The sequence below is a fragment of the Betta splendens genome, chromosome 12, assembly GCF_900634795.4.
Source record: "Betta splendens chromosome 12, fBetSpl5.4, whole genome shotgun sequence".
Lineage (NCBI taxonomy): Eukaryota > Metazoa > Chordata > Actinopteri > Anabantiformes > Osphronemidae > Betta > Betta splendens.
In genome coordinates, this window is record NC_040892.2 from 13749267 (window position 1) to 13775455 (window position 26189).

A 26189-nucleotide genomic window follows, 5' to 3' on the forward strand; every position below is an offset into this window, starting at 1 on the left:
AAAATCCATTACTTGTTTTGCGCGGGAGCACCGATGACGTGCGTCGTTGTACTCCGTTTCAAAATAAGAGGCCCGCCTTCTTCGGCCGCGCGTGTGTCCTGACTACTCAGTGTACTTGCTATAGCAGCCGACCCAATCTACCAGCCGCTGTGTTACCGGTGTGTCCATACATATTAGCAGCTCCTCCATTTCTAAAACTGGCAGACCTTGTTCATAAGAAAAATGGAAATTTCCCATAAACAAGCAGATGAGAGAAAATAAAAATAATAAGGAAAGCAAATCAAAAACATGGATGTTGACCGTGCAAATCAACAACCAAAAGAACAGCTAGTTGCTTCTGCCTTTTAACCCCTCTGTCCGACTATGGTGGAATGTCTGTGTAGTCCAATCAAACTGCATGCACCAGCTCATCCCTGTCGCTGTGTGTGTGTGTGTGTGTGTGTGTGTGTGTGTGTGTGTGTGTGTGTGTGTGTGTGTGTGTGTGTGTGTGTGTGTGTGTGTGTGTGTGTGTGCGTGCGTGCGTGTGTGTGTGTGTGTGGAGATGTTGACATTCTCACACTTGCATTGCTGGCATCTGACTATCAGAGGACGGAGCACAAAGTCTCAACAGACAGAGAGACAGAACTTCCTGTCTTGGGTTTGGGAGCTAGAGTCCAGAGTCTATCAGGCAGAGACAACCATTGAACAATGTAGGTGAATATGGACTCAAATTAGGGTCACATTAGGTTTGTGCGTGCGTAAGCAGATGGGTGTGCATAGCCAGATCTGTGCGTGCGTAAACCGATCTCTGCGTGAGTAAACAGATGCGTGCGTAATCAAATTTGTGCGTGCGTAAACCGATCTGTGCGTGCGTAAACTGATTTGTGCGTGCATAACCAGATTTATAAAATTACGCACAAATCGTGGCTAAATTTACAAGTAAACGTCAACTGGCCTTCCATATGAGGACGCAGCCTTTCTCCTGCTTCCGCTTGATTTGTTTTCTTCAGCATTTCGCTGCGTTATTTTGCCACCGCGCTGCATCGTAAAATAAGGGGCCTGACTAATCGATAAAGGCAAATCATCATCGATCAATATCTGTAATTGATTATTATCGATTAATCGATTCCATTCAGCCCTAGATAGAACCTTCGCTTTGATGGCTCTGTCTGCTGGATTCCTCGGTAAACTAGCAGTTTCCTTGGGTTCCCGGGGGTTCCTCATACCTAAGCACATACACGTAAATTTAGGGCCAGTGGGTGGAGAGAGTCATCACTCAGTTTTAACTACACAATAGACATCTAGGGTCAGGGGATGCTGTCCAGAAGACACATCGTGAGCCAGTGGTCGTACTCCTGGAAGTCTTCCCCCACTTTTAATGCGCTCTAGTTCCACACACATTCACATTCCCACTGTCCCCTGCTTCTCTCTGGTTGGGGTGGGGGGAGGTGGGGGTCACAGCTCAAGAGGTGCTGCGGGCCGTGTCTGGGGCCCCGTGGGCAAATAGTGTAGGTGTGAGAATGTGAGAGTGCATGGGTTCGCGTATGACTGAGTAGATGTTTGTGGAAGTGTCTATGTACATGTGTTCAGGTATGTGTGCATTTATGTAGGTGTATGTCTATGTATTTGGTGTGGTTGGTGTATGGGGGGGTCTGTTCTCTGCTCTGGGTGCGTGGATCCCTGCCTGGGTGGTCTACCAACTCCACCGCCAGCCTCATGTTGTGGGTTATGTTACAGCTTTATTAACCTTATAGTGGGACACTCAGCACCTTGCGAAGCCACCTCCTGCCAGTCTGGATGTCGTCCCGCCTCCAGCCACAGTTTGACCTCTGCCAACGCTGGATCTGCCTCCTGCTCCCGCTGCAGCAGTGAAAAGCTGTGTCTTTGCTGGAGGAGGATTTTACCGATGCCACTGCAGCTGAAGGTCCCTGCCCTCGCTCCTCCTGCTGCAGACAATACCTGCACGCCTCATTAAAGCTGGGATGTCTGAGTAGAGTATCAGCATTGGCATGCACTCAGATGGACAGGTTTTTTTAACACATCACAGCACCGTGAGGGTCACCTGACTGTAACTTCCCCCAATACTGCATAACACAACCCCCACACAATATCCCATTCTGCCCTTCGACCCAGAACCGCAGGCCACTACACTATGGAGTATAGGCTAACAAAAACAAAGACATGGCGTATAACAAAAGCAGATTGCACATTCATACAAGACAAGCTCTTAACTAGGAGTGTGTATAATTTGTGGACTAACATAAGGCAAAGATTTAGGATAACAAAAAGTGATATCAGAGTTTAGCTCTTTATCAATATCAACATGGCCAGATTTCTCTGCGAATCTTGGGTATTATACATGGCACGACTAAGAAACAAATACATGGGGGATGGTGTCAACAAGTTACATACAAGTTGCCATGGAATGAGGTTGTAGCAGGAGGGACACCTGACTTGACTCTAGCACCACTTAAGTGTGACATAGAACATGATACAGCAAAAAATCGAACCATGTGAACAACCTGAAAGTCTTATTTCCATTAACATTAGATTATTATCATTATCTCTTTCAAGAATTTCACTGTGCAAAAGCAGTTCCATCCATTGATGAATCCTGCAGCATGAAATCCGGACAGAAGCAAACAGAACATTGTGTCAATGGCAATGACCCAGCACCGACTGGCAGGCTGGGTGTGTTTACAAAGGGAGAACAGAGGGGAGACACATGCATGTGAAATCATCCTGATTGCTGTTACGCTAATGAAGGGAGAGACATGAAGTGGGCGAGACTTGACTTGGTGGACTTTTTTTGAAACACATTCTGAAGTTATCTACACACCATGTGGTAGAGGCTTGCTATTACTCTGTCATCCTGGGCCACACCTGGCTTCAACTGATTAAAGAAGCTGCAAAGTAGTTGAATGGAGCATTGAGTGTACGGATTCTTGTTTTGTCACAGACTCAGATCTTTATGTCAGAGTGTCAGAATGCTACTGGGACTTCCAGGCTGTCTTCAGTAAAGAGAAGGGCATTTCGTAACCGCCTCATCAGTCCCACCACTGTGCCATCAACCTGAGGCTAGGGTCTGCTCCCCCCCAAGGGGAGACGCTATCAGTTGGCTCCCAAAGAAAGACAAGCTATGAAGGAGAACTTTGATGGTGGAACATCCTTCCCACGTGCGGCAGGTGCTGAAGTAACTTCTGGAGCATAAGGTATACGTGAAAGCTGAGAAATGCATATTTCATGTCTCCATAGTTTCCCTGCTGGGCTTTGTGATTGCACAGGGCCACATACAGATGGGCCCCGCCAAAACTTTGGCTCTGGAGAACTGGCTAGTTCACCAGTCTCAACGTGGCATGCAGCGATTCCTAGGATTTACAACCTTTTATCTGAGGGTAATTCACAGATTCAGTAGCATTGCCTCACCTCCTGCACTTACCTCCTCCAAATTCAGGCTCCACTGGTCAGCTAAAGGCGACGCTGCATTCAAGTAGCTCAAGCAGAGTTTTATTTCCGCTCCAGTCCTGTGCATGCCTGACCCAGTTCTGCAGTTTGTCCCTGAGGTGAATGCTTCAAACACCTGGTTTGGCCTTCCTCTCTCAGCGTGATCCTGAGGAAGGAAGACTCTATCCTTTTGTCACTTAATATGATATTGGTAATCTCGAACAATTGGCTGTGAAAGTGGCATTAAAAGAATGGCGACACTGGCTGGAGGGAGCTGAACAACACTTCTTGGCCTTTACAGACAACAACAACCTGGAATATCTAAAGACCGCCAAGAGGTTGAATTCATGCCAGGCTCGTTGGTCCCTTTTCTTTTGTCGTTTCACTTCTTTCTGCCCTCTGTGTTGCAAAGAAATCATCCTCATGAATTGGAAAAGTAAAAAGAAATTAAGCATTTCTCAGTACAGAACAACTTTGGGCACATTGTCTGCTTGTTGGGATACCCGGATTGTGGTCCTCATTGGGCCCTGAGTTTGGGTTGAGCCTCCCTGCACAGTTGCACAGTATGTATATTGGCTTGAGTGGAGACCACCTGGGGTAAGTATGAGCATGCTTGAGTGAGAAAATGTGCAAGTGTGACAGAGTGGTGGTCCTGGCTGCGCTGCTTGTGATGTCCTGGGTAGAAGTACAGTACCATAGCCCCTGGGTCTGGCTTGCCTGTTTCTTGCTGGGGGGTGTTGGGGGACAGTGGGATAAGTAGCAGGGCCAGTTGGGAACCTGGCTCTGTGGACACCAGTGCATTGCTTCCCAACTACATTATCCCACTCTCATCCACTTAGGTCTGTGAGGGGCGTCCTACTGATGGAGGGACTGGGGGAGCTAATGGGAAGTGGTCTCACCCACTGTCCTCCCAAAGTAATATACGCCTTAATTGTAAGTGCATTAGCCATATACACCATCCAAGACAGGAGGCTGCCTCCCTTGGGACCAGTGGATAGAGTCTTAGATGGCTTTGTCAGCTGGAACCCTCGACGGAATGGTGGTCTTCCAGAGTTTCTCACACCCAGCATATACACATAAATTTAGGGCTGTAGGGTGAGCTCTTTTACTGGGGCCTGGAGGTGGGGGCCAGCTGTGGCCTCACCCACCAACTCTGGTGGAGAGGATCACGACCTAGTTTTAACTACACAATATTTAGGGTTGGGGGAAGCTTTCCAGGAAACAGCTTCTGGAAATCTCCTCCACTGTTGCGCTCTAGCTCCACACGCTCACATTCACACAATGGACCTGACAATTTTAAACACTTCTAAAGCAGGGTTACTGACTGACTCATTGATTCAACGATGTGTGGATTCATTTGAGGAAAGTGAGCAAAGACATCCAGGAATACAGTACATCAATCAAGTCTGACTTCTTGACTGTATATAATCCCAATATTCTGTTCCAGTCTCTATAATAGAATATTGTAATCGATTATATCACTGAGTAACAGAATGAGTTTTTCTATAAATGCTGTGTGAAATTTGCCTTTTTGCAAAGAATTGGATCCAGATAAAGAAATTATTTTTTTACTGAATCCATGATTTAATTTTCATTCCATGATACATTTATTTTTTAAAACTGTGGCTGAAAAGTGAAATACTGTAAGTAATAAAGAAAATACATGTAAACCACAATATAAAACAATTTATTGGCATATAAGACACAGCCACTATTACTAATAATATAATAATATTAATAACTAATAATATTCAGTTTCTGCCTTGAACCTCCCATCCATGCTGGTAAAGAGCAGCACAGACCTGGCACCTTTTTTATAAGGCATGCAGACTGATTGCGAATTGAAGAAACAGGTGCTTCAGTGATTTCATACTGATCTTGCTGATTTCTAACAGTTAAGGAAAGATTAACTGTGATTAACGAATGTAGATAGACATTTGTGTGAATTGTTTTGCCAAAAGGTGGGGGACACATGTCAAACCAATGAAAACAGGTTTGCACATTTGCTAGATTTGTCATATGCTTTGATGGAATAGTAACGATGAAAACTGATTGGATCCTAATTTCTTTTAACTGATCAAAGCAGTCGAGAAAAATTAAAGAAGAATTATTTTTGTAAATGCTCTCCAAAACATGATTGATGCACTGTGTTTTATAACAGGCCTTTTTATGTAAATGCAAAAGTATATGTACAATAATAAACCACTGTGTATTTGAAGATTCTTCAGCCATAGAGAGAGCCAAATGATGAGAGAAACATTTGCGTCAGCACTTCCTCTTTTATGTGCAACATATGTGCGAATTCTAAAATGGGTCAACATCCCCTCTTTTCATTAGCCCTAGTGCACTTTGAGTGTTTTACTTTTGCTGAGCATTCCTCAAAGTATAGGGTAAAAGACACAGGCCTTATCATCAGCTATTATTATTATTATTATTATTATTATTATTATTATTATTATTATTATTATTATTATTATTATTATTATAGGCTATAATAATATATTAATATATGTTTTGATAATACTACTCCCAGGTGTGGTTTACGCTATGTAAAAATCAATAAATGTGACGCAATCGGGGGCGGAGTCTACGTCCAGGCACCATGGCTTCGGTGGGGACCGAGGTGAGTGTGTGAGCTTTATGAATGCTAACCTTGTTTTACTTTCACAGTTTTCCCGACATTGGGGAATATTTTCCAGCCCGATAGTCAGCACCCCCGCTGTACACGGGCGAATTGTCGGTGTCGTAGTGTCGGTTTGTCGTGAATTGCCCACTGCCAGCCTGGAGTCTTTTGCTTTTGTGCTGGACCGGAGGGCAACTGAATGTGCAGGAAGATGCTGCGCCCCTGAACCTGAATAGCTCATTGGGGTGCGTTGGAGGTTCTTCTTCGGCGATCGCTTATACATGGTCCGGGCTCTTGTCGCTGCCCCGCTTCTCTCCAGCTTCAGTGGTTCAATATAATTTCTAGACAGACATGCATGCTCTAAACGACCAACACTGTTCCCGGTTTTAGCTGTTTTGTCAGTCACCGGCATTCTGATAGTTAAGTTGATATTTAGCTAGCTGCTAGTAGACGCGCTAGCTGGCAAGCCGTATCCAATTTAAAAATACAAACACGAATGTTTTTATTTCATCATATTCTGTAAAGAACAGGGGCTGGAGCCGTTGTAACTTGGAAGAGTGTGAGGACGTTTTCGGCTGATAATTACAATTTCTGTGCGCTATGGAGGCACTGTGCTGTTAGCAACATGATAAGTGATGCATTCAAATGAAGGCAGCGTTGGCAGCGCTGCTACAAGCTCCCCACTGTAAACATATGTCGCCAGCTCTTGAACCGGCTTTCGTGATGTTTCCATTAATTTCTCTATACTGAAGATTGATTAGGAACGACTCTTCTTGTGTTCGTTTGTCTTGGTTAGCTATCGGCATTTACGGTCATCGTTTAGTCAGCGTAACCGAATCCATGGCTGGCTGCTACGAGTTGTATCATGGTCCTGTTTGTATGTGTATAATTTTTAATTGAGATATTAACTTATCTGCAGTTACTTCTTGTAGTTACTCCAAGTTTTGTTATTATTTTGAGGCTCGCTTTTTATTTCATTAGATTTTCTTTCGAGTGACGAGTACAGTGTCGTTCAGCAGGGGTCGCTCAGACAACGTTCTGATGATTCTCCTGCGCAGAGTCGAGAGTGTCGACGGGTTAGAGAAGCAAGGTGTGGGGCCGCTTCCTGTTTGCATCTGTAACGTTGTCATGCGTGACGTGTTGGTTCAATTCTTAAAAGGTAAATCACCCAAACATTCAATCCCACTCCTGTTTTATTGTGGGTTTAGGCCTGGGTGCCATGAAACTGCACGGCACATTGCTTACCTTGTAGCAGTCTTGATGTGTTATAAACCGTTATAACGCATTTCGTTTGCATTGTCCAGACAGGTAGCAACTAAAAAATGATTCTCAACTTCAAGATCTTGTGACCATCTTGTGTTTAACTGAGAGGTTATCATTTCAACACAAGGCTCTACTGATGCTAGGATGTATGATTTTTAAATTAGCAGTAAATACCTGTATGTACATGTCACAAACCCTCTTTATGAAACTTTTCTACCTAGTAAAAGTGGCTCTACCTAGTTCAAGTCTGTGATGATTGACCTGCTCATGAGAAATAGGTAGAGGGCTATTACCTGTTGTACTGCACAGGGAGGTGGCATACAGCTACTGTCTCAGATAAACTTTTTTATTTTATACACACAAAACTCGCCTTCATAAAATCAAACTGCCTAAAGAAATCTAGTAGATTCTCTGATTTGATTGGAGGTAAACATTGTGTCAAACACCATCAAGCTTGTAGTTTTGATTTGTAAATTGTGCTGTGTGCTGTTGCTCTGTTACAGTAACCCATGTACCACCTGCTACGTATATTGTAATTTATGAGTCAAGTAATAAAATAACCAATAAATAATATCTGTGGTACATATATGCACCTACTGGTACAGCTTCCCAATTCCACCATCCACTCTGGTTCAATTGGCAATTTGTCCTTCAGCAATAACCTACTCTTAAAACCTTGCTGATCACTGGGGATAGGTTGTAAAGCAGTTGGACTGTGAATAGATCAAACAAATGAAATTAGTTCTCAAAGGCTGTTGATGGCCTGAGGATGTCTTCATTGTTTTTTTTTTATGGATGTATATTCAGTTACGTAAATTTTGCTTTATAAAAAGCATGCTTCTGTGAGGTCAAAGCAGGGGTGTCTCATCCGAGAGGGCAGGCAGGGTGCTGTATTTACTCGGCTGTGTTTAAGGACCTCACTCGGGTTTGATGGCAAGGGTTATATTATTACCCAGTTCTTATTACACACTGGGTGAAAATGTCTCTGTGACTAAAATAACCCAAATCTATAACAATCTGGACATTTTTTATCTGAAGGTAGTGGCAGAGGAAATGTTTTTGGGTTTCCATACCCAATATATGCAACAACAAATCTATTGGAGAGTTGGCTCTTAGAAATGTAATACATGTAGCTATTGGTAAAGATTATATTGTGTAGGTTAGCAAAATGATCCATTATTACAAAGGAAGGTTGTGGTTTTCAGTCAAACTTTTGTTGTGATCAAACTTGTGGGGTTTCACTAAATAGAAGGAACAGCAGACAACATCCTCTTTAAGTAGGCCATGTGGTGGGAATCTTTTGTAATTATTGCCCGTTTAGGGGTGTGGTGCATGCCTCTCAAATCTTGGAACTTTACGGCTTGATGCACTAACAGCTGCTATTTAATTATTGGTGTTCTAAGCGAAACTTGACCACTTTGTCCTATTCCATCTTCTTCAAAATATCTAAGACATTTAGACTCCATTATGTGTTTGCTTGTGAGTCACAACCAATATCCATCATCAAAGATCATCAGCAGTAAGAAAGGCTTTGTCCTCTTCCTGGATATCCATCTATTTATTCTTCTAACCGCTTTCCTGGGTTTACTGTCACCACAATCTGACTGTCATTGGTATACTGTGGGCAAGTTGTTAGATTATCACAGATCTAACATAAAGACAGTGAACCATGTATTCTGATATACATACATACTTAGTGGTTTGCAAGACTTGGCTTTTATTACTTCATTGCACTCAAACCCACCCAATATGAACTGGTTGTCAAATTAAAATGTGTCATGTCACACAATTATTAAACAAACTGATCAAAATAAGCTCCATACTGATATGAATTTCTACAGTTCATTTAGTCTCTTATAAAGTACACTGATGCAACATTGAAAGCTGGTTACAGTGCATGCACTTGGACCACCCCATTAAGTATTAAGACAACAATTATTTTTCACCATAAATTGCAATTATTCTGGTTAAACTATCGATAGGACATCTACCCAAAAACTATGAACAAAGATTGATTGATTTATTCAATTTGTTAAATATTAAATAAAGATTTTTATCAGTTTATATAAAAGTTTTGATATATATTTTTCTTTCATTTAAGGAGATTCAGGTAATTGGCGCATCCTAGTAAAATGTCATTGCACATTAACCACCACCATTTAAACAGACCATTGAACAGGCTGGCATTTACATTTATATTTATCCCACAGCATCACATAATGATGATTGCCACTTGGCTTTCTATGTATCATTGTTAAAAGTTCCTCTCACCAGGTCATTGTTCCATAACTCTATGCCAATGATGGTGAAACAGTTTGTTATTGGGTGAAAACCTCATTGTCTTGTCATTGTCATGCACAAAAGACCACTGAGTTAGGGTTGGTTCCTAAAAGGTTAAGTTAAAATTTAAATAAGTACTTTTCTGGGCAATTGTCTTGTTTTTTATCAGTACTAAGTCACGAAGTGGCAAGCTTCATTATGGGAGCTGGGATGTTACCATGGATATACTGTAGGAACATTTTGTGTGTTGTTGAGTCTCATAGTGCTAAACAAAGAACTGTCCCTGTTAAACTGCACTGCAACTAGGTTAATTTAGTTTGCGCTGTTGACTTGTAGCATCAGCACTTGAAGTATCTGGCCACCTGTCCAGAGGTACATTCTGCTGTTGCCTAATGATGGATGGAATTGGTTTCAGCACTTGTGCTTCACATGGAAGTATCGCTATTCAGTATATGTTGTTTTAGCTTTTTTTTATCGCAACATGTTGTATATTGTTGATGGCAAAGAGGACACCGGCAAAGAGGAAGGAAATGCTACTATCATTTCTATGTCAGCATATGCAAGTGTGAGATGTTAGCTGAGGGAGGAACCTTTTTCCTCTAACTCAGTAAAAATAGCAACGCATTAAATATTAGGGTCCTGTATCTTTTTTTTTTTGTACTGAGACAGGACAGTATTTTAAAGCATTTGATAGTCATCTCCACTCTCATGTTCAAAATTTTTAAACCAGTGGTTGGAAAACTATTAATAGTTCATTTATACAAGGAAAATATCCAGGATTACTAGTGTATTACAAGTGATAAATTAGATTTTGAGGTGTTTTAGCTCTTTGTTGATCCTTATGTGATTACATTTAAACTTTTCTTTAACAAGTACAATTTAAGTCTGATACTAATTTCTGTGGCCAAGTCAGAGCTTTGCATTCTTCCAATGTAGTGTTTTTCTGTCTTCACTGGTCTAAAGGCAGTGGAGAAAAAAGAGTGGTCTATTAGCTGCCTGATGTCCACAATGGAAAATGCTTGGTTCATTGCACTCTTCACTCAACCCATTTTAATTTGGGCCTTATATTCCTCTGTTTTTCTGCTCTTAGGATTTTCTTCTTTGTCAACACTTGATTGACCAATTTGTTTTAAATTGTAAATATAAATAAAAAGAGCATTGCAAAAAATTCAAAGCAGAATGCAGAATAACAATGTAGATTTCATATACTAAACTATGACATGAAAAAGTGTGTTGAAAAATATTGGAAAATAGGTTTTGAAGGATTTTGAATCTCTCTTACCAGTCTTACTAGGTGTGCAGAAATAGAATGGGGCGTCCTTTTCAGTGCGCAGTAAGGGCTTCCAGTTTAAAGAAATGGGGTGTTGCTTCAGCTTGAGCTGACTGAGCATGCTCTGTGGAGACCCTCTGAGGAGAAGGACCGACAGAGGGAGCCACCAAGTCACATGACCAGCGAGGTGAATGTGCATGCGGGGAAAGAAAAGGCAAGAAAGAACAATCTGTCTGACACATTTTGGCTCTCTCTCCTACCTCTTTCCTCTTCTTCTCCTCTCTCTCTCTCTTTATCTCTCAAACACACACGCTCTCTCTCTTACACGCACTGGCTCCCTCTGATGCCTTCTTCTTCTCAATGGAGGCCATGAGAAGAGAGCAGGTATGATGCTTCCTGGAGGCACACAAGGGAAAAGACATCTTAGCTTTATATTCTTCACCTATAGCTGCTTTTGTCTTTGAATGGCCCGAGGAGATGCTTATTCTTGCTTCCAATGAAAGTTGCAATCAACTGGTTCGAGCACTTGCTGTCTTTATGATGAGATGGCTTTTCTCTTGGTAAGCTGCACTTCTAGACAGTTAACTGATTGCTCTTGATTTCTTAAATTGAGGCCTTAACGTAAAAGATGTAAGCACTGCTCTCATATTAAAGAGATCTGAGTGTAACGTGTTGGGTTTTGATGTTGGATGGTGCTCCTCGTGGATTAGCCAAACAGCTGTATTGTAGAGGAGTCACAGTGCAGAAAATACTCCTAATAATTCTCAGTCCAGAAAATGAAAGTCTGACCCTGAAGGTCTGGAAATTGCCTTGACTGTAGATTTCATGAACTAAGATTCAGTCTCCTATTGTCTTACCTTTTGCCTGTTTCCTCTTCCTCTCTGTATCAGTTGTAGTCAGGGTATAATGAGGTGCCTGGAGACTGGATGTTTGAGCAACCTAGGCCATGTGATTGGGAACATGCAGGAACATAAGGTTGCAGTGACTATGATCTAGCGGGTGTGTGATAGGCTGCTGTGTGACCTTTTATGTTTATGCTTAATGTTTGCCAGCTTCAAAAGGTGCTATGTTGATTAACGTTTTCAGTGGCTAGGTAATTCTTAGGGTATTCTGGGATTTTATGTGGGATTCTGTGAAGGCAGTCTTGTGTTGTTTTTATCATATATGCATGCACATTTTTTCTACTCTGCTAATGAACGCTAGGACAGGAAACGAGGGGGTAAAAAAAAGGAGGATTACTTGCTGGACCAGAAATTGGGGTTGTTACGGTTGCACAGGACCTGCATAGGCCACCAAGATTTTTGCTTTGAGGAATATGCAAAGCCAAGTCTTTCCTAACAGGGCTTCAACACATTCCTCTAGATCTCTGGCTCCTATCTTATAACTGTAAACGGTGTTGCAAGAAATCTCTCCTTCACACCTTGTGGAGCATTTGGGTTTTGGAAATTATTGTATAAATAAATATTTTCTTACTTAAACACAAGACAGTTTGAAACACTTGCAATGGTAGCTTTTCTGTATGAGATAATTTCACACTGAGTTCCTGAAAAGATGTACATGAAGCACTCCGTAAAGAAAAGCTGTTTGAGGAGGCCAAGAAGGCAGCTCCTCTCTCCTCTCCTTAGGTTGCATGAAATTAAATTGTGTAATGTCTTATTTGTTGAGCTTCAGGCACGATATGCTTGTCACTCACGGTGCAATAGCTGATGGTATATGTTTGTGACTTGTTTTCCCACCTGTGCTAGTTTAACTACAGAGAGGTTACATTACTGTTGGAACCTTGACACGTTTTAATCTATTTCCATTTCCTAATAAGTTTTGGCTTGTGATCATCTCTTATAGCCCTGGCTTCAAAATTAGACCTTCTCTCGACAACTCTCATATTCTTTCCATGAGGCATCAAACGTCTACATTCCCCATCTAGTGGAAAACTGCTGCAATGTCCATGCCGTGTCAGTAAACAATCTAGTTGCGAAATGGCGGAGATCTGCAGACTGCCTTCTCTGCTGCCCTTCCCCCTTTCCTCTCTGTCTCTAAAGTGTATGTTACACTTTCTACCACCAGGGGGAGGGACGAGGCTTGTGTTCTTTGTTACTGGTTGTCTTCAGTCCATAATAAAGGTACTAAAGGATTCTTCTTTTCACCCTCACAAGTTCTTAGTAGATTGCTGGAGACAATGCACAACACAGGATTGCCCTGGTCAAGATGTTCTTTGGGGAAGACCTTAGTTACTTTGCTCACACAACTGCTCTGGACCTGATGTTGTGATTTGTCAAGCTGCATGTTCATATTTGGCTCAGGCCTTCTAAAACATGTACTTGGGGAATGATTTGGAAATTCTGTCCTGACAACCCAATCAAAAGTTGTGCAAGACACAAAGACTGCCATCTGAAGAAGGCAGAAGAGAGATGGTCACACTTGGTACTGGTTTTGTCAATGCTCACTTGGTTACGTGCCTGATTCAGCGTGTGCGTTTATATCTATCTATATTCTGTTAGATCTGAACCTTATGTAATATGGAGCAACAGAGTGTTAATCTCTCTGTTAAGTGCTAGAATATCTGCGGGCAGGCAGCCTCCAAGGACCAACTGACCTGTGTCCACTTTTCTTTGACATTTAATGTTCCAATTTGCCTAAATGTGTAATGTTTAGAACAAAAGGATCAGCTTTGATAGGCAAAAAAATTGGAGGTGCTGGCTCTGGGCCTCTTGTTTCCATGGGCACACGGTCCTCTCCGTAGAGGAAGAGAGTTGTACATTTCCTGGTACTGCCTATTTGACTGCTTTCTCCTGTGGATGTAAGAGTGATCTGTGGGCGGTGGAGTTTTCTTTTGAAACCGTGGCAAGCATCTCCTGCTCTTCTGCTTGGCTGTAACATGAAAACAGAGACCATGAACAGACAATAGAAGAACCATGGGGGAAACCCCCCCTCATGGTTTTTCATGTTCATTGCCCTTATTCTGTTCTCTACTATAGTCTTTGAATCTTACAAATTCATATTACTAAGAAGTACAAAGAAAGAAGGGATTTGGCTGGAAAGTAAAACAAGTATTGTTGTATTCTCTACAATGAATTGCCTCTGTCTAACCAACTCATTTTCTATTAAAAGTTGTGTGTAATCAATTTTCCCTCCATATATGTCATCTTATCAGCCTACTGGTCTCGACAAGGGCAGCGTGGAAAAAGGTGCATCTGCAAAGAAAGAAGGGCTTGATTCAGCCAGCAATGGAGAGAAAAAATCAGGTAGTAATCTAAATGTTAAAATCACTGTATTCAAAAAAGCGCCTTGTTTATATTGTCATTTGGCTCTGTGCTTTTGGTTTTGATCCATAGATGGAGACAAAGAGGTAGCAGGTAGACAGGCCTCTTCTCTTGCAGCGGAGGCAACGTTTAATGGCATCGAGTGTGACGACATGAGGCACAAGAGCCCAACCCACTGCTCTGACACATCCAGCAACAAGACTTTACTTTTGGTTAATGAAAATGGCATACCAGACACGAACCTTCTGCAAAGTTCTATTACTGGGAGCAATGGATTTATTCTTGCGAGGCAGCTGCAGGAGAGCAGCTCTGTGCTGACGCCAGGTGTAGGAGTCTCCCCTCACAGGACTAACTGGTTGCCGTCAGGCTCACTGACAGGGGGACACTCGGTCAAATCTCTTCCTGCCTCAGCGTCTGGGATTGCACAGGGTTCAAATGAGCTAAGGACTGACCCTAGTACAGAGACTACTCCTGGACAAGGCACATCAGACACTAAAAATGGAACAGCCACGTCTCCTACACCTGTCATGATACATAGAGCACGCAAGACTATGTCCAGACCTGCTGTCAGTCCAGCACAAAAGGTAAACAATTCATTGCATAACTAGTAGCTCACTGTGTATATCCCCTCTCATTCACTGCACTATTAGCAATCATAAAATAGGACAGTATAGATTTCTGTAATACTTTAGGAAATATAAACATTTTCTTTTTTTTTCTATTAAAAAGTATCAATGCTTGATTTCCATTTAACCAAAAGCCATTGATTAACACCATCACTCGTTGCAACCCATTTCAGAATTTCCAGACGTTATTTTGTCAAACCAGTTATCTAGCAATGATGATGATATTTAAACATACATGTATAGATACAATGTACTGTAATTATTTATGATTTGAGTCTGTGCTAATAGACCCTTTTAGAAAAAAATATTTGATTATATTTGTTATATATAAGAAACTCTGATAACTCATCTCAAATGTTCGCAACAATTTAAATGATGATTTTTGAACTCACAGTTGGTGGTTGAGTTAAAAAAAGTTAAATATGTATTTTCACATTGGTGATCACAAAGAAAGCAGTCAACTTCAAAAGTAGGCTGAAAAAAGAGGCCTAAAATCTTTGGGTTCATGTCACCTGCAGCTTCTTAACAGGGAATTAAGAGAAGCAAAGAGCGCCAAAGTGGAGACTCAAGTTTCGCCTGACGCACAAAAGTCCTCACCCCAGGCCTTTCTTCAGAACCATCTACCTCAGGGTCCACCAGATACTCCTGCTTCAGCAGAACACACATTATCAGCTTCACCAGCAACTCCACCAACCACAACTCCTTCAGCTACTCCACTTCCAGTCAAGCTCCAACTAGGTCAGACAGACTCAAATAAGACATAATAAAAATGACAAAATAAATTGCTGAAATTTCTTTTAAGAAATTTGTACAACAAAATGCTATTATTGTGTGCTGTAGCCTCTTACTCAGGAGGGTTGTCTTCTCGTAAGAAGAAACGAAGGATGGGAACATACAGTCTCGTTCCAAAGAAGAAAACCAAAATGCTTAAGCAGAGAACTGTGCTGGAAATGTTCAAGGAACTACAACAATCTGCCAAGAGCCCACAGGTTGGCATCTTTTTTTCCAATAAACAAACACAAACCCAAAAGAAGCAGTGGTTGATTATTCAAGAATTCAAGAACTATTCCAAGTTGTAAATTGTTTAGAATAAACAATACGTCTAAATCCTCACGGCAGGTTTAGGTTCTTACCGTGGTATCTTACAAATCCAAATAAACATTCACTGAAATAATTTAGTACTTGACAACTGTGACTGTCTCAGTCTTTTGCTTATCCTATAGACGAAAGAGGTAGCGAACATCAATGGGGAGAAGGTAGAAAACGCATCTGAGGAAGATGAGTCAGAAGAGTTGGAGTCTGAAGAAGAGGAACATCTACTGCCTGTAGAAATGGCGTCAGAGGACCCTATCAGAGAAGTGAATGAAGCAACCTCTGATCCCATTTCTCAGGTTTGAACTTTTCTTAAACCTGATGTGCTTTTTTGGTAAATTGCTGTTTGTGTATGTTAATTGCAATAATACAAAAAAAGACAAGCATCCATGAAAAAAAGAAAGAAAAAAAATGCTGTACATCAGTAATGACAGGCGATACTCGATGATTGATTGGGATCTTGATTAGAACAGAATATTTAACTTTTATAAGTATTCTAATTTTCTAACCTTTTTTTTTATTGGAGTTTTTGTGAGCTGTAAACCATAATAATCTCAATTATGACAAATCCCAATTCGATGTCTTGTTTTGCATGTAATAAGTCTATGTCATTAGTTTTACCTTTAAGTTGCATTGCTGAAATTAATGAAGTTTTGCACAATATTTTAATATTTCGAGTATCACCTGTAGTTCTGAAAAGACGGAAGAATCAACCAACATGTTAATGTTAGATGGTTGCCAGCTGAAAACGTTTTTGTTCTCCTTTTTAATAGGGATGATTTGATTAACTGTTTTTCTGTAATCCTTTAAAAGGGATCTTGCCTGTTACTGATATGAAATGAGTCAGTTCATATGTTTTAGCCACACACCTTTTTTTGCAGTTATTATTTTTAAACATCTGGATTTTTTGTCTAATTGGGTTCTAGTTTTAAGTCTGATCATGTGTTGTGTTCAAGCAACACAAAACAGAAAAACTACATGATAACTGTATGTGTTGAACCAAAGCCTCTTTTACTTATGTGTTTTCATTTGTTGGTGGAGGTTGGCGATGAACAGGAGTCTGAAGAATCTGGAGAAGAGGAAGGAGAAGAGGAAGGCACAGAGTCTGACTTGGTAAGACCTATTCATTACCATTTCTCCACAAATTGTACATCAGAGCATTAGATCTCATCTTATGCCAGCCCTATTGACTGGAAAAAGGAAAGACGTGGGTACAGGTAAATGTTCTGTTCTTCATATTAAATTACCTTCTTGCTGTTATTGAATTCTTCTCTTTGAATTAACTCTGTCTGCCTCAGAGCACTGAATCTAGTCTGAAGAAGAAGCTGAAGAAGAAAACTAAAGCAGATGCATGGCTTAGGCCATCCAGGAAGCGAAAGAGGAGGATGAAGGCCAAAGGTGATTAACATTCCTGTCAAACTTACACTTGTAGAGAAATGATCAAGCATTGATTTACCTTTCACTGTTGTTTTGCCCAGAACTGGAGGCAGAGCTTCAGTCGCAGTCCTCAGTTCAGGGTCATACAGGTGATTTGAAAGGTTACACACACATTCTCCAACCTAAATCTATCAGTCTCAGCAAACCTCAAGAGCCCATGTGTCCCCCACAGAACAAAGGTGAGCATAGGAGAAATTAGGAAACAAAAATAATATCTTCTGACCAACCTTAAAGGAAGATTTGCATCAGTCATTTCATCTGTTTCCAAATGACACACTCCAAAAACTGTGGATGTGTTTTTTTGAAGGCTCTTCGGGGACAACAGTCGAGGAGGCTCAGGAACTCCCTCTCTGCAGCTGCCGAATGGAAACGCCTAAGAGTCGAGAGATTCTCATCCTGGCTGACAGGAAGTGTATGGCCACGGAGAGTGTTGATGGACAGCTCACCCGTTGCCAGGCTGCTGTACTGAAACATGAAATGATGCGTCCCTCCAACTCAGTTCAGCTACTCGTTCTATGCGAGGACCACCGCAATGGGATGGTGAAGCACCAATGTTGCCCGGGCTGTGGCTTCTTCTGCAGAGCTGTGAGTGCAGACTCAAACTGTTTGAAACCTTTAGCAGCATTTGAAGCTCTATAGTGAGGCTGCTTAGGGTGGCAAGGTGCAATCACACATCAACTATCCTGAATTATTAAACCACACATTCAGATATTAAGTGGTTAAACTTTCATTTTCCTTTCACAATGATAAATGAATCCCAATGAATAACCTTTATGTTTGTGATGTTAAAAAAGTTAAAGGTTTATGGAAGACTATTTGCAAAGCACTGTATGGCCTAATAAGATTAGTTAATCAGTGCTCTTTTAGTTTATGTTCCCAGCTTTTTCGGAATTGTGGTTGGTGAGTTGGTCTGGATCAATTAGGAGTACTGAACTATGCATTGGTTTACAATGCATGCACCATTGTGATTTTGCCTATAGAGACCTTGTTTTTGTTATGCAGGGGACCTTTATGGAATGCCAACCAGATGTCAGCATCTCTCACCGTTTCCATCGTGCTTGTGCCTCGGTGCTGAAAGGTCAAAGCTTCTGTCCCCACTGTGGAGAGGAGGCCAACAAAGCCAAGGAAGTTACCATCGCCAAAGCTGACACCACTTCCACTGTGCCTCTCGCAATCGCTCACGGACCTACCCTGCCTGGGGCTGCTGAAGGCCGAGCCGACACCACTACTGGCAGGTAAATGACAAACCATGGTCTTAACCCAAATAAATAGTTTTAGTTGTCCCTGAATCAAGCTAATTTTGTCTTAAATAGTAAGAAGTTATTTTTAACACCACTTCTAGCACTTCTTGTCTGATTGTTGGGGGAGAAGTCACTGGCCGGGCCGACAGCTCACTCTCAGTTCGTTCCTCACATGGTCTTGACGCATCCACTATTCTGGGGTCACCCAGAACTGCAACTCTGCAGACTGGGTCTGATACATCAGTCTCACCTACAGCCTTTCCAGGACCGCCTAGAGAAAGTCTGGAGGGCATCCTGGTAGCACTAGACACAGAGAAGTAATTCCAAACAAGACCATTTTCATATTTATCAATGATTACATTGAGATAGAGGAACTTTATTAAAAACTGATGATTTGTCTTTGATTTAGACCCAAGAAGCTGCGTTTTCATCCCAAACAACTATACCTCTCAGCCAAACAAGGAGAACTCAAAAGGGTCTTGCTTATGTTGGGTAAGTCAGCCCCAAAAGTATTTATAAATGCTTCAGCTATTCTGTTTTTCACAACATTTTATTTTTACTCTTTTTTATTGTATTTGTATTCTTCTAGTGGATGGCATTGACCCCAACTTTAAGATGGAATCCCAGAGCAAACGCACCCCTCTCCATGCTGCAGCTGAAGGAGGCTACAAAGACATTTGTCATATGCTTGTACAAGTAAGGTCATTAGTATATTATAGTATACTAGTATTCTACTAAAACCTATTACTTAAACCAAACACTTGTTGTTTGCCCCCTCAGGCTGATGCAAACCTGGATATGTGTGATGAAAATCAGCGGACGCCACTGATGGAGGCATGTGAGAACAACCACATGGAGACAGTTATGTACTTGCTGAGAGCTGGAGCCAGCGCCACACACAAGGTAGAGCATAAAGTTTCTTACGGCTAAGAGAATTTTCATTGGCAAGTTGCTGTAAAAGCAGAATGGTATCCAACCTTGTCCAATCTGAAGCTCTATTCTCTGTATATCAAGAACTTGTTTCATTCAAGAGTGTCTTTAAGTCTTTCATTTTGTATTTACCTGTGAACTTGAAGTTGAGACTTGAGACGTTTTTTTACTGCTCCTAGGATGTTGAAGGCTTCACATGTCTCCACCTAGCGGCAAAATCTGGTCATTACAAGATAGTCGAGCACCTTTTAACAGTAGGACTGATCAACATCAACTGTCAGGTTGGTAATGATTGACATTCTCTATTTTCACAAATTACAAAGTAATGTTATGTAGAGCTTTTAGAGATATTTTTATTTTTATTTTCAATCTTGGTGTTCAGTTCTGTTTTAGTATTATTATTCAGTGATCCTGCTGTCGTAAGATATGTATTAACAAACGTTCAGCTTCATGCACATGCATCTTGACACCACAGCTGTTTGGCATTTGTTACATATTGAATCAGCTGTGAAATGATAAAGCTTATTTACTTATTGAATCAGCAGTTAAAATTATTATCAGATATTTCTGATACAGTTGTGAAAGGATGGGCACAGCTTGTTTTACCCAAGTCCTTTCTCATTATTTGAGTGGAAATATCTTGTGTGTTAACTACAGTGTAACTTTAGATTTGCTTATCTTAGCATTAAATGTAAGGAAACACCTAATCTGATTTCTAAAGTTTGAAAACTAAGCACAAAACCTCTCAAACCCACAAATTAACAACTTGTATCATGTTTGTTTAATCTGTTAATAAACAAGTTTTTAAACTGATGCACTGATGTGACTTCAGTAAATTCCTTAATGCATGTACCACTTAAGTTTAATCAAACCAGTTTAGAGACGTTTGACTGTGGATGTAGGGGATTCTGCTACTGTGGGTCTGACATCTCTTAAACATTTTTAATTTAAAAGGTTCAAATTTATAAAAAAAAAAACAGATTCAGTGTTGTAGGCTTACATGCAATACTCACTTGAATCAGATATGAGGAATGATAATATACATAATACAATAAAGATTTTCAATTAACTGCCATTTTTTAGCTTAATTCCTCCCATCTGACTAACTTTATTGCCAATAATTAGACCATTTTGCAAAATATGCAGAGCTCAAAGAACACATTGCGCTGTCTTGGGTGTGTCTTCGTCTGAAAACTTCAACCGTGCTGCAAGAAGGCATACTTTAGAACTATGCTACGATATAATGGCAGGACTATGTCTTTTTTTGGACTGTGGGTGCCACATTTATTTTTATTGTGATCCGAAAAAGAAAACATAATAATATGTGGTCGTGGCTGCAATAATTTTTTTTCTCAGGATGATGGAGGATGGACACCCATGATCTGGGCCACAGAGTACAAGCATGTGGACCAAGTGAAGCTGCTTTTGTCTAAAGGAGCTGATATAAGCATCAGGGACAAGGTCGGCTAAGGAGTCTTCATCTTATTTTTGACATAATCTTTAGCCAAATCAAATACAGTATGAAATGAGCCATAATGTCTTAATTTTAGGAAGAAAACGTCTGCCTTCACTGGGCAGCATTCTCTGGCAGCGTGGAGATCGCTGAGCTACTGCTGAACGCTTGTTGTGATCTGCAGGCTGTCAATATCCACGGGGACTCTCCTCTACACATCGCTGCTCGGGAGAATCGCTTGGAGTGTGTCATGTGAGTTACTGGCTCTAGGGAGAAAGAAAGACACACACAAAGACTAAATAACATTCTTGTTATTGATGATCAGTCAAACAAGGTCTTTGTCTCCTTAGGCTTTTCCTCTCTCGAGGAGCAGATGTGCTTCTGAAGAACCGCGAGGGAGAAACTCCTCCAGACTGTTGCAGCCACAACTCCAAGGCCTGGGCAGCCCTCCAGGCCAATAGGAGGGACAGGGATGCGAAAAACATCAGGCTCAGTGAAGCAGAGGAGAAAGTGATTCACAGGTTGGATTATTTGTCACTTTTGGACATCTCTCAGACCACTGTTGTTTTGACCTACAGTATCAGCCAATTAACCTCTTAGATTTCCTTAACCAGTGTCTGTTCTGTATGCAGTGACATAGCTCTGGGGCAGGAGAAAGTTCCCATTCCCTGTGTCAACTCTGTTGACAGTGAACCTTACCCCGACGACTACAAATACATCCCTGAAAACTGTGTCACCTCCCCCATGAACATCGACAGAAATATAACACATTTACAGGTAACATTATTAAAACTAGAAAACAATTCTTTTTTGCTTTTGTTGTGAAGTAACCATTATTATGATTATTATTATTATTGTTATTTTTATTATTAGTAGTAGTATTATTATTAGTATTGTCTCTTTGTCTGTGGACCACAGTACTGTGTGTGTAAAGAAGACTGTTCCGCAAGTATCTGCATGTGTGGGCAGCTTAGTCTGCGCTGTTGGTATGACAAGGTAAGGACAAATGAGAATAAGAATTTGTTGGAAGTAAAGCACATAGGCCAAACCGTTTTGCAAACTCTAAATATATTTTTTTAATGTTCAGAATGGTTGTCTTCTCCCTGAATTCTGCCGTGAGGAGCCTCCTCTCATCTTTGAGTGTAACCATGCATGTTCCTGTTGGAGGACCTGCAAGAACAGAGTAGTACAAAATGGACTCAGGTATTTTACATGCATCTCCCTTTGGAAACCACTAAATTAATGCTTTGATGTGAAATACAGTTTAACAGAGAGGAAAACATGAACTTAAAAAACACTTGCAAAAACACACAACTACCCTGAGGTCTAACTCTAAGACAAAGGTAAAAAATGTAACTAAACTATTATGACATATGGATCTTTTAGGACCAGGCTCCAGCTTTTCAGGACCAGTAAGAAGGGCTGGGGAGTCCGTACACTGCAAGACATACCGCAGGGGACCTTTGTGTGCGAGTAAGTTCCATTTTACAAATTAAGAGTATTTTGTCAATATACAACACATCCTCAGTTTGCATACTGCACAAGTCTACAAGGGTTTGTTTGTGTATTCTTTTCACCTTTTGACTTATTTTTAAAAAAGTGGTGAGTTTATTTCGCAATGTCTATGTGTGCTAGCATACTGTGACAGCTAAGAGTGTGATTTCAGCAGATAAGGGCTGTGATTATGCTTTCTGCTTTTTCATGTTCAGCAAAGTACTGTCGATGTCACTAGAGTGTTTTCATTTGCTCTGCCAGTCCATAATGCAGTCTGACAGTACTCTATTCAACGGCTTTCTGCATAAATCATGCAGTTTAAGGATTTTCCTCCCATTTCAAAGAAAACAACTTTAATGCAGTGGCTACAAAAAGTGTGAAAACTTCTGGGCCTTCAGATTTAAGAACTGGTTGAGCCATTTTGGTAGTAGTGACCTGAGACAGGCACTTCTGGGTGCCGCAGATGACTCCAAAAGCTGGTTGTAGAAAACCACAACATTCTAAGAGCAGCCATCCCTTTTTCTGTGAAATGGATTTCTGTAAGAAAAAAGGGGTGAATCATGTTTGTTGTGACTAGTTAAAGTGAATTGAATTGAATGAAGTGAGCATCAACAATAACGTTCCATGACACAGATAATGAAGCTAAAATCATTACCTCTGCCACATGCTGAGACTGAGAAATCTGATAATCTTTCTTTTTTACATATTCATGAAGTAAACCTATTACTTGACTTGCATGTTTTCTACATATTGTCTGTAATTTTTACTGTTTCTGATTGGTCATTTGCTTTCTAACAGGTATGTAGGTGAGATAATTTCTGAAGCGGAAGCTGAGATGAGACAAAATGATGCCTACCTGTTCAGCCTAGACGATAAGGTAAAGGTAAATGCAAATTTGGAAAATAAATACTTTTCAGTGGTGTTCTTGCCCTTTTAGCTTTATGTCTGTCATACATTTGGCCCTCCAGCTAGAAGACTTATTCTGCATCGATGCCCGTTTTTATGGAAACGTCAGCCGCTTCCTGAACCACATGTGTGAGCCCAACTTGTTTGCTTGTCGAGTGTTCACAACACACCAGGACCTTCATTTCCCACACATCGCCTTCTTTGCCAGTGAAAACATAAAAGCTGGGGAGGAGCTCGGGTAGGGCAGTTTAATGGTCTGAAATTACTGATCCAAATATTGACTTATACTCTACGTGTTCAAATTGAAATACTAAGAATATTTTACTATAATCCTTTAATGTATTATCCTTTTCCCTCAGTTTCAACTATGGTGACCACTTCTGGGAGGTCAAAAGTAAGCTGTTCAGCTGTGAATGTGGTTCTTCAAAATGTAAGTACTCATCCGCAGCCATGGCATCACTGCAGGCAGACAGCACGCCAGAGGATCAGCAGCAGCCAAGTGCATCACCTGACACCAGCTTCTCCAACAGTCCCTCAAGCCCATCGTGGAACCCTTCACTACACAAACAGGACTGATGGCCACACTTGTGTGTCTGGCTCTACTCTCTATGAATAATGAACTTGTACTGTATCTTCAGGTTTGTTTTACAGTAAAACACAGACCATCAATTTTTGAAAGTCCATACAACATTGTGACACCGAACTCAGACGCACAATCAAATTCTAAAGAAGTTACTTCTGCTTTCCTGCACCTTGTGTAACATGAACAGCAGGAGGCAGTGATGTCCCGCATGGCAAATGTTACACAGACCACAGGAGAGAGCCGGTCAAAAGCAGCCCTCACATTTCATTTCTGACCTTACCTGGAAGGAATGCTGTGTATTTTTCAGAACTTGCTGACATGAATAGGATCAAGAAGTCATGTTCACAGGTCATGATTGTGAACTCCTAAGGCTGGGGAAAACGTATTGAGAACCTCGACACATGCCTGGATTTACCTTCTTTGACCTCTGGTCATTTATCATTAACCATTCCAGCAAGTCTACCTGATAAATATGGATTTATGTTGCCATCCATTAGTCTCACTTCATCTTTGTTGCAGTGTTTGAAAAAAACATCCAACATTTGCCATCACATTTATGGATTGATTCACTAAAATTATGTGATTTTTTTTTTTTTATTCAAGTGAGCAATGAATGTCTGGTAGGAAGATGCTGTACCTTTACTCTAAAATGAGGTGTTTCTAGTCTGAATAAATTGGCTCAACTTTTTATTAAGCATGCTTAAGGGGCTCTTGATGTGTCAGATATTTTGCCACTGCTATGAGAATTAAATTGAAATGGAAAACGAGAAAACAGGTGCTGACAAAGGTTTTTACTTTTGATTTTTAATACCCAAGTGAACATAGTTTGTAAAATAAGATAACATTTTAAGTTTTTTATGTTTAACTTTTTCTATTTGTAGTTACTGTAGTTAGTATGTTTTAAATTTTGTTCCGAAATTTTGCCGAGAGACGCCAACCCATGTTTTTAAATGTTAGTAACTTAGTGACAGTTTTGCAACACTTTGAAAGGTCTACGTGGAGAAAAGGTCATAAAGATGCACTTCCATTTCCTTCTGTTACATATTTCTGGACAGTGAACCATCCATCTGGTTGTATGTTTTTCAATAAATTTACTACCAATGCATTTATTCTGATATGGCTCACTCAGTTTCTGTTTTTGCTGAATTTAATTTTTTTGGGGTTTTTTTCTTGGTTTTGTTTTTTATAGATTTTCTTTCAGGATTGTGCAGAGCTTGGTTGTTGAGCTTCTTATCTTGACAATTCTAAACACATTACAGACACATCCTAACACTGATGCCTGCAGTCACTTTGACCCTGCACAAACCAATCAGCAGCTCAGTTTTGACAGACAGGCTCAGGGCTTAGCACTGAAATATTTGAGCGGCTTGCGGCGTACGAGTGGCTGACAGTTCCCACACTTAATTTACTTTAATGAGTTCACATTCTACTGTGATTTTTGGAGAAACATGGCAACTACATTGTGGTTGAAGAAGCTCTAAATAATAATGTGAAAACATTGTCGACTAAAAAGAGGAAAAAAAACCTTCCTGGTTCAACAGACTGGTTCGCATCTGTCACATGTGCTCAGCATGAACCTGCTCTCATTTGCAGAGGGAACAGAATGCCAATGGCGGAAATGCTAATATGCAAGCATCATAGTGCTAGGTTGTGAACACAGGTGGTGGAAGACATCTAGTCCTCATTTCACCCTCCTGGAGTGTGTTCCCCCTTGGTCAGAAACATGCACATCAGTCGCCTGCTGGAGGTAATTCTTCAGGGCTCTCGCAATACTCGCTTGTACTGCACCACCTTGCACAAACAAGCTGCTGCTGGTTTAACAGTTGCTCTCGTAAATCATGATTATCTCATGAACTTCCGAGCTTGGGCAAAAACAAATAACCTTGACATACACTTGTTTACCTAGTTTCACATTTGTGATCATTTATCATGAACCATTCAAAATGTTCTCTTTCAGCAGAAGAGAAACAGTAGGAAGCAAGTGGCTGTACATCTGCAGGCCTTTTAGACTGGCTGATGATTGCTCCCTTTCTGATTACCAGAGTGGTCAGCGAAAACAGCCCGTAATTGAATCAGAGAAATTTCCTCCTTTGCATCAAAGATGGTTGTTCTGATAACTGGGTTCTTAAGTGGCAGGACAGGAAGCAGCCCTTCCGCATTCCAAGGTGGGAGAAACCTTTTTGTCCTTGGTGCTCTACAGGGGAACTTGCTGCAGGCATTCACAAATGAACTGTGTCAGATTGTTGCTTTACTGTACAGTTCAGCTGGAATTATTTCAGGAAGAGCACAAAACTAGTATGAAGGGAAC

General features: G+C 40.9%; 1 protein-coding gene across 4 annotated transcripts; it reads left to right on the forward strand.

Moving 5' to 3' along the window:
- The first annotated feature begins 5955 nt into the window (after positions 1–5955).
- On the forward strand, positions 5956–24986 carry ehmt1b (euchromatic histone-lysine N-methyltransferase 1b). Of its 4 annotated transcripts, none has more exons than XM_029169492.2 (26): positions 5956–6046; positions 14011–14101; positions 14192–14703; positions 15264–15483; positions 15586–15734; positions 15969–16136; positions 16879–16950; positions 17136–17235; positions 17316–17453; positions 17582–17859; positions 18277–18509; positions 18617–18832; positions 18925–19007; positions 19105–19211; positions 19296–19418; positions 19625–19726; positions 20802–20906; positions 20996–21150; positions 21249–21419; positions 21531–21675; positions 21817–21894; positions 21986–22101; positions 22285–22371; positions 23191–23275; positions 23361–23536; positions 23658–24986. In XM_029169492.2, exons 1-26 carry the CDS (start codon positions 6026–6028, stop codon positions 23872–23874), a joined length of 3948 nt encoding a protein of 1315 aa, XP_029025325.1. In that variant the 5' UTR covers positions 5956–6025; the 3' UTR covers positions 23875–24986. The 4 variants fall into 4 exon arrangements, with proteins under 4 accessions (XP_029025325.1, XP_029025327.1, XP_029025324.1 ...); XM_029169494.3 differs by lacking the exon at positions 5956–6046 and adding an exon at positions 7182–7205; XM_029169491.3 differs by lacking the exon at positions 5956–6046 and adding an exon at positions 11035–11243.
- Positions 24987–26189: the final 1203 nt, after the last annotated feature.

What these genes read in the sequence shown, in the direction of transcription:
- ehmt1b (XM_029169491.3), top strand. Translation starts at nt 11,220, where the DNA reads ATGGAGGCCATGAGAAGAGAGCAG. An exon ending in CTGTCAGTCCAGCACAAAAG is followed by an intron (nt 14,704 to 15,263) that starts GTAAACAATTCA and finishes TGTCACCTGCAG; the next exon opens with CTTCTTAACAGGGAATTAAG. An exon ending in GCCGACACCACTACTGGCAG is followed by an intron (nt 18,510 to 18,616) that starts GTAAATGACAAA and finishes CACCACTTCTAG; the next exon opens with CACTTCTTGTCTGATTGTTG.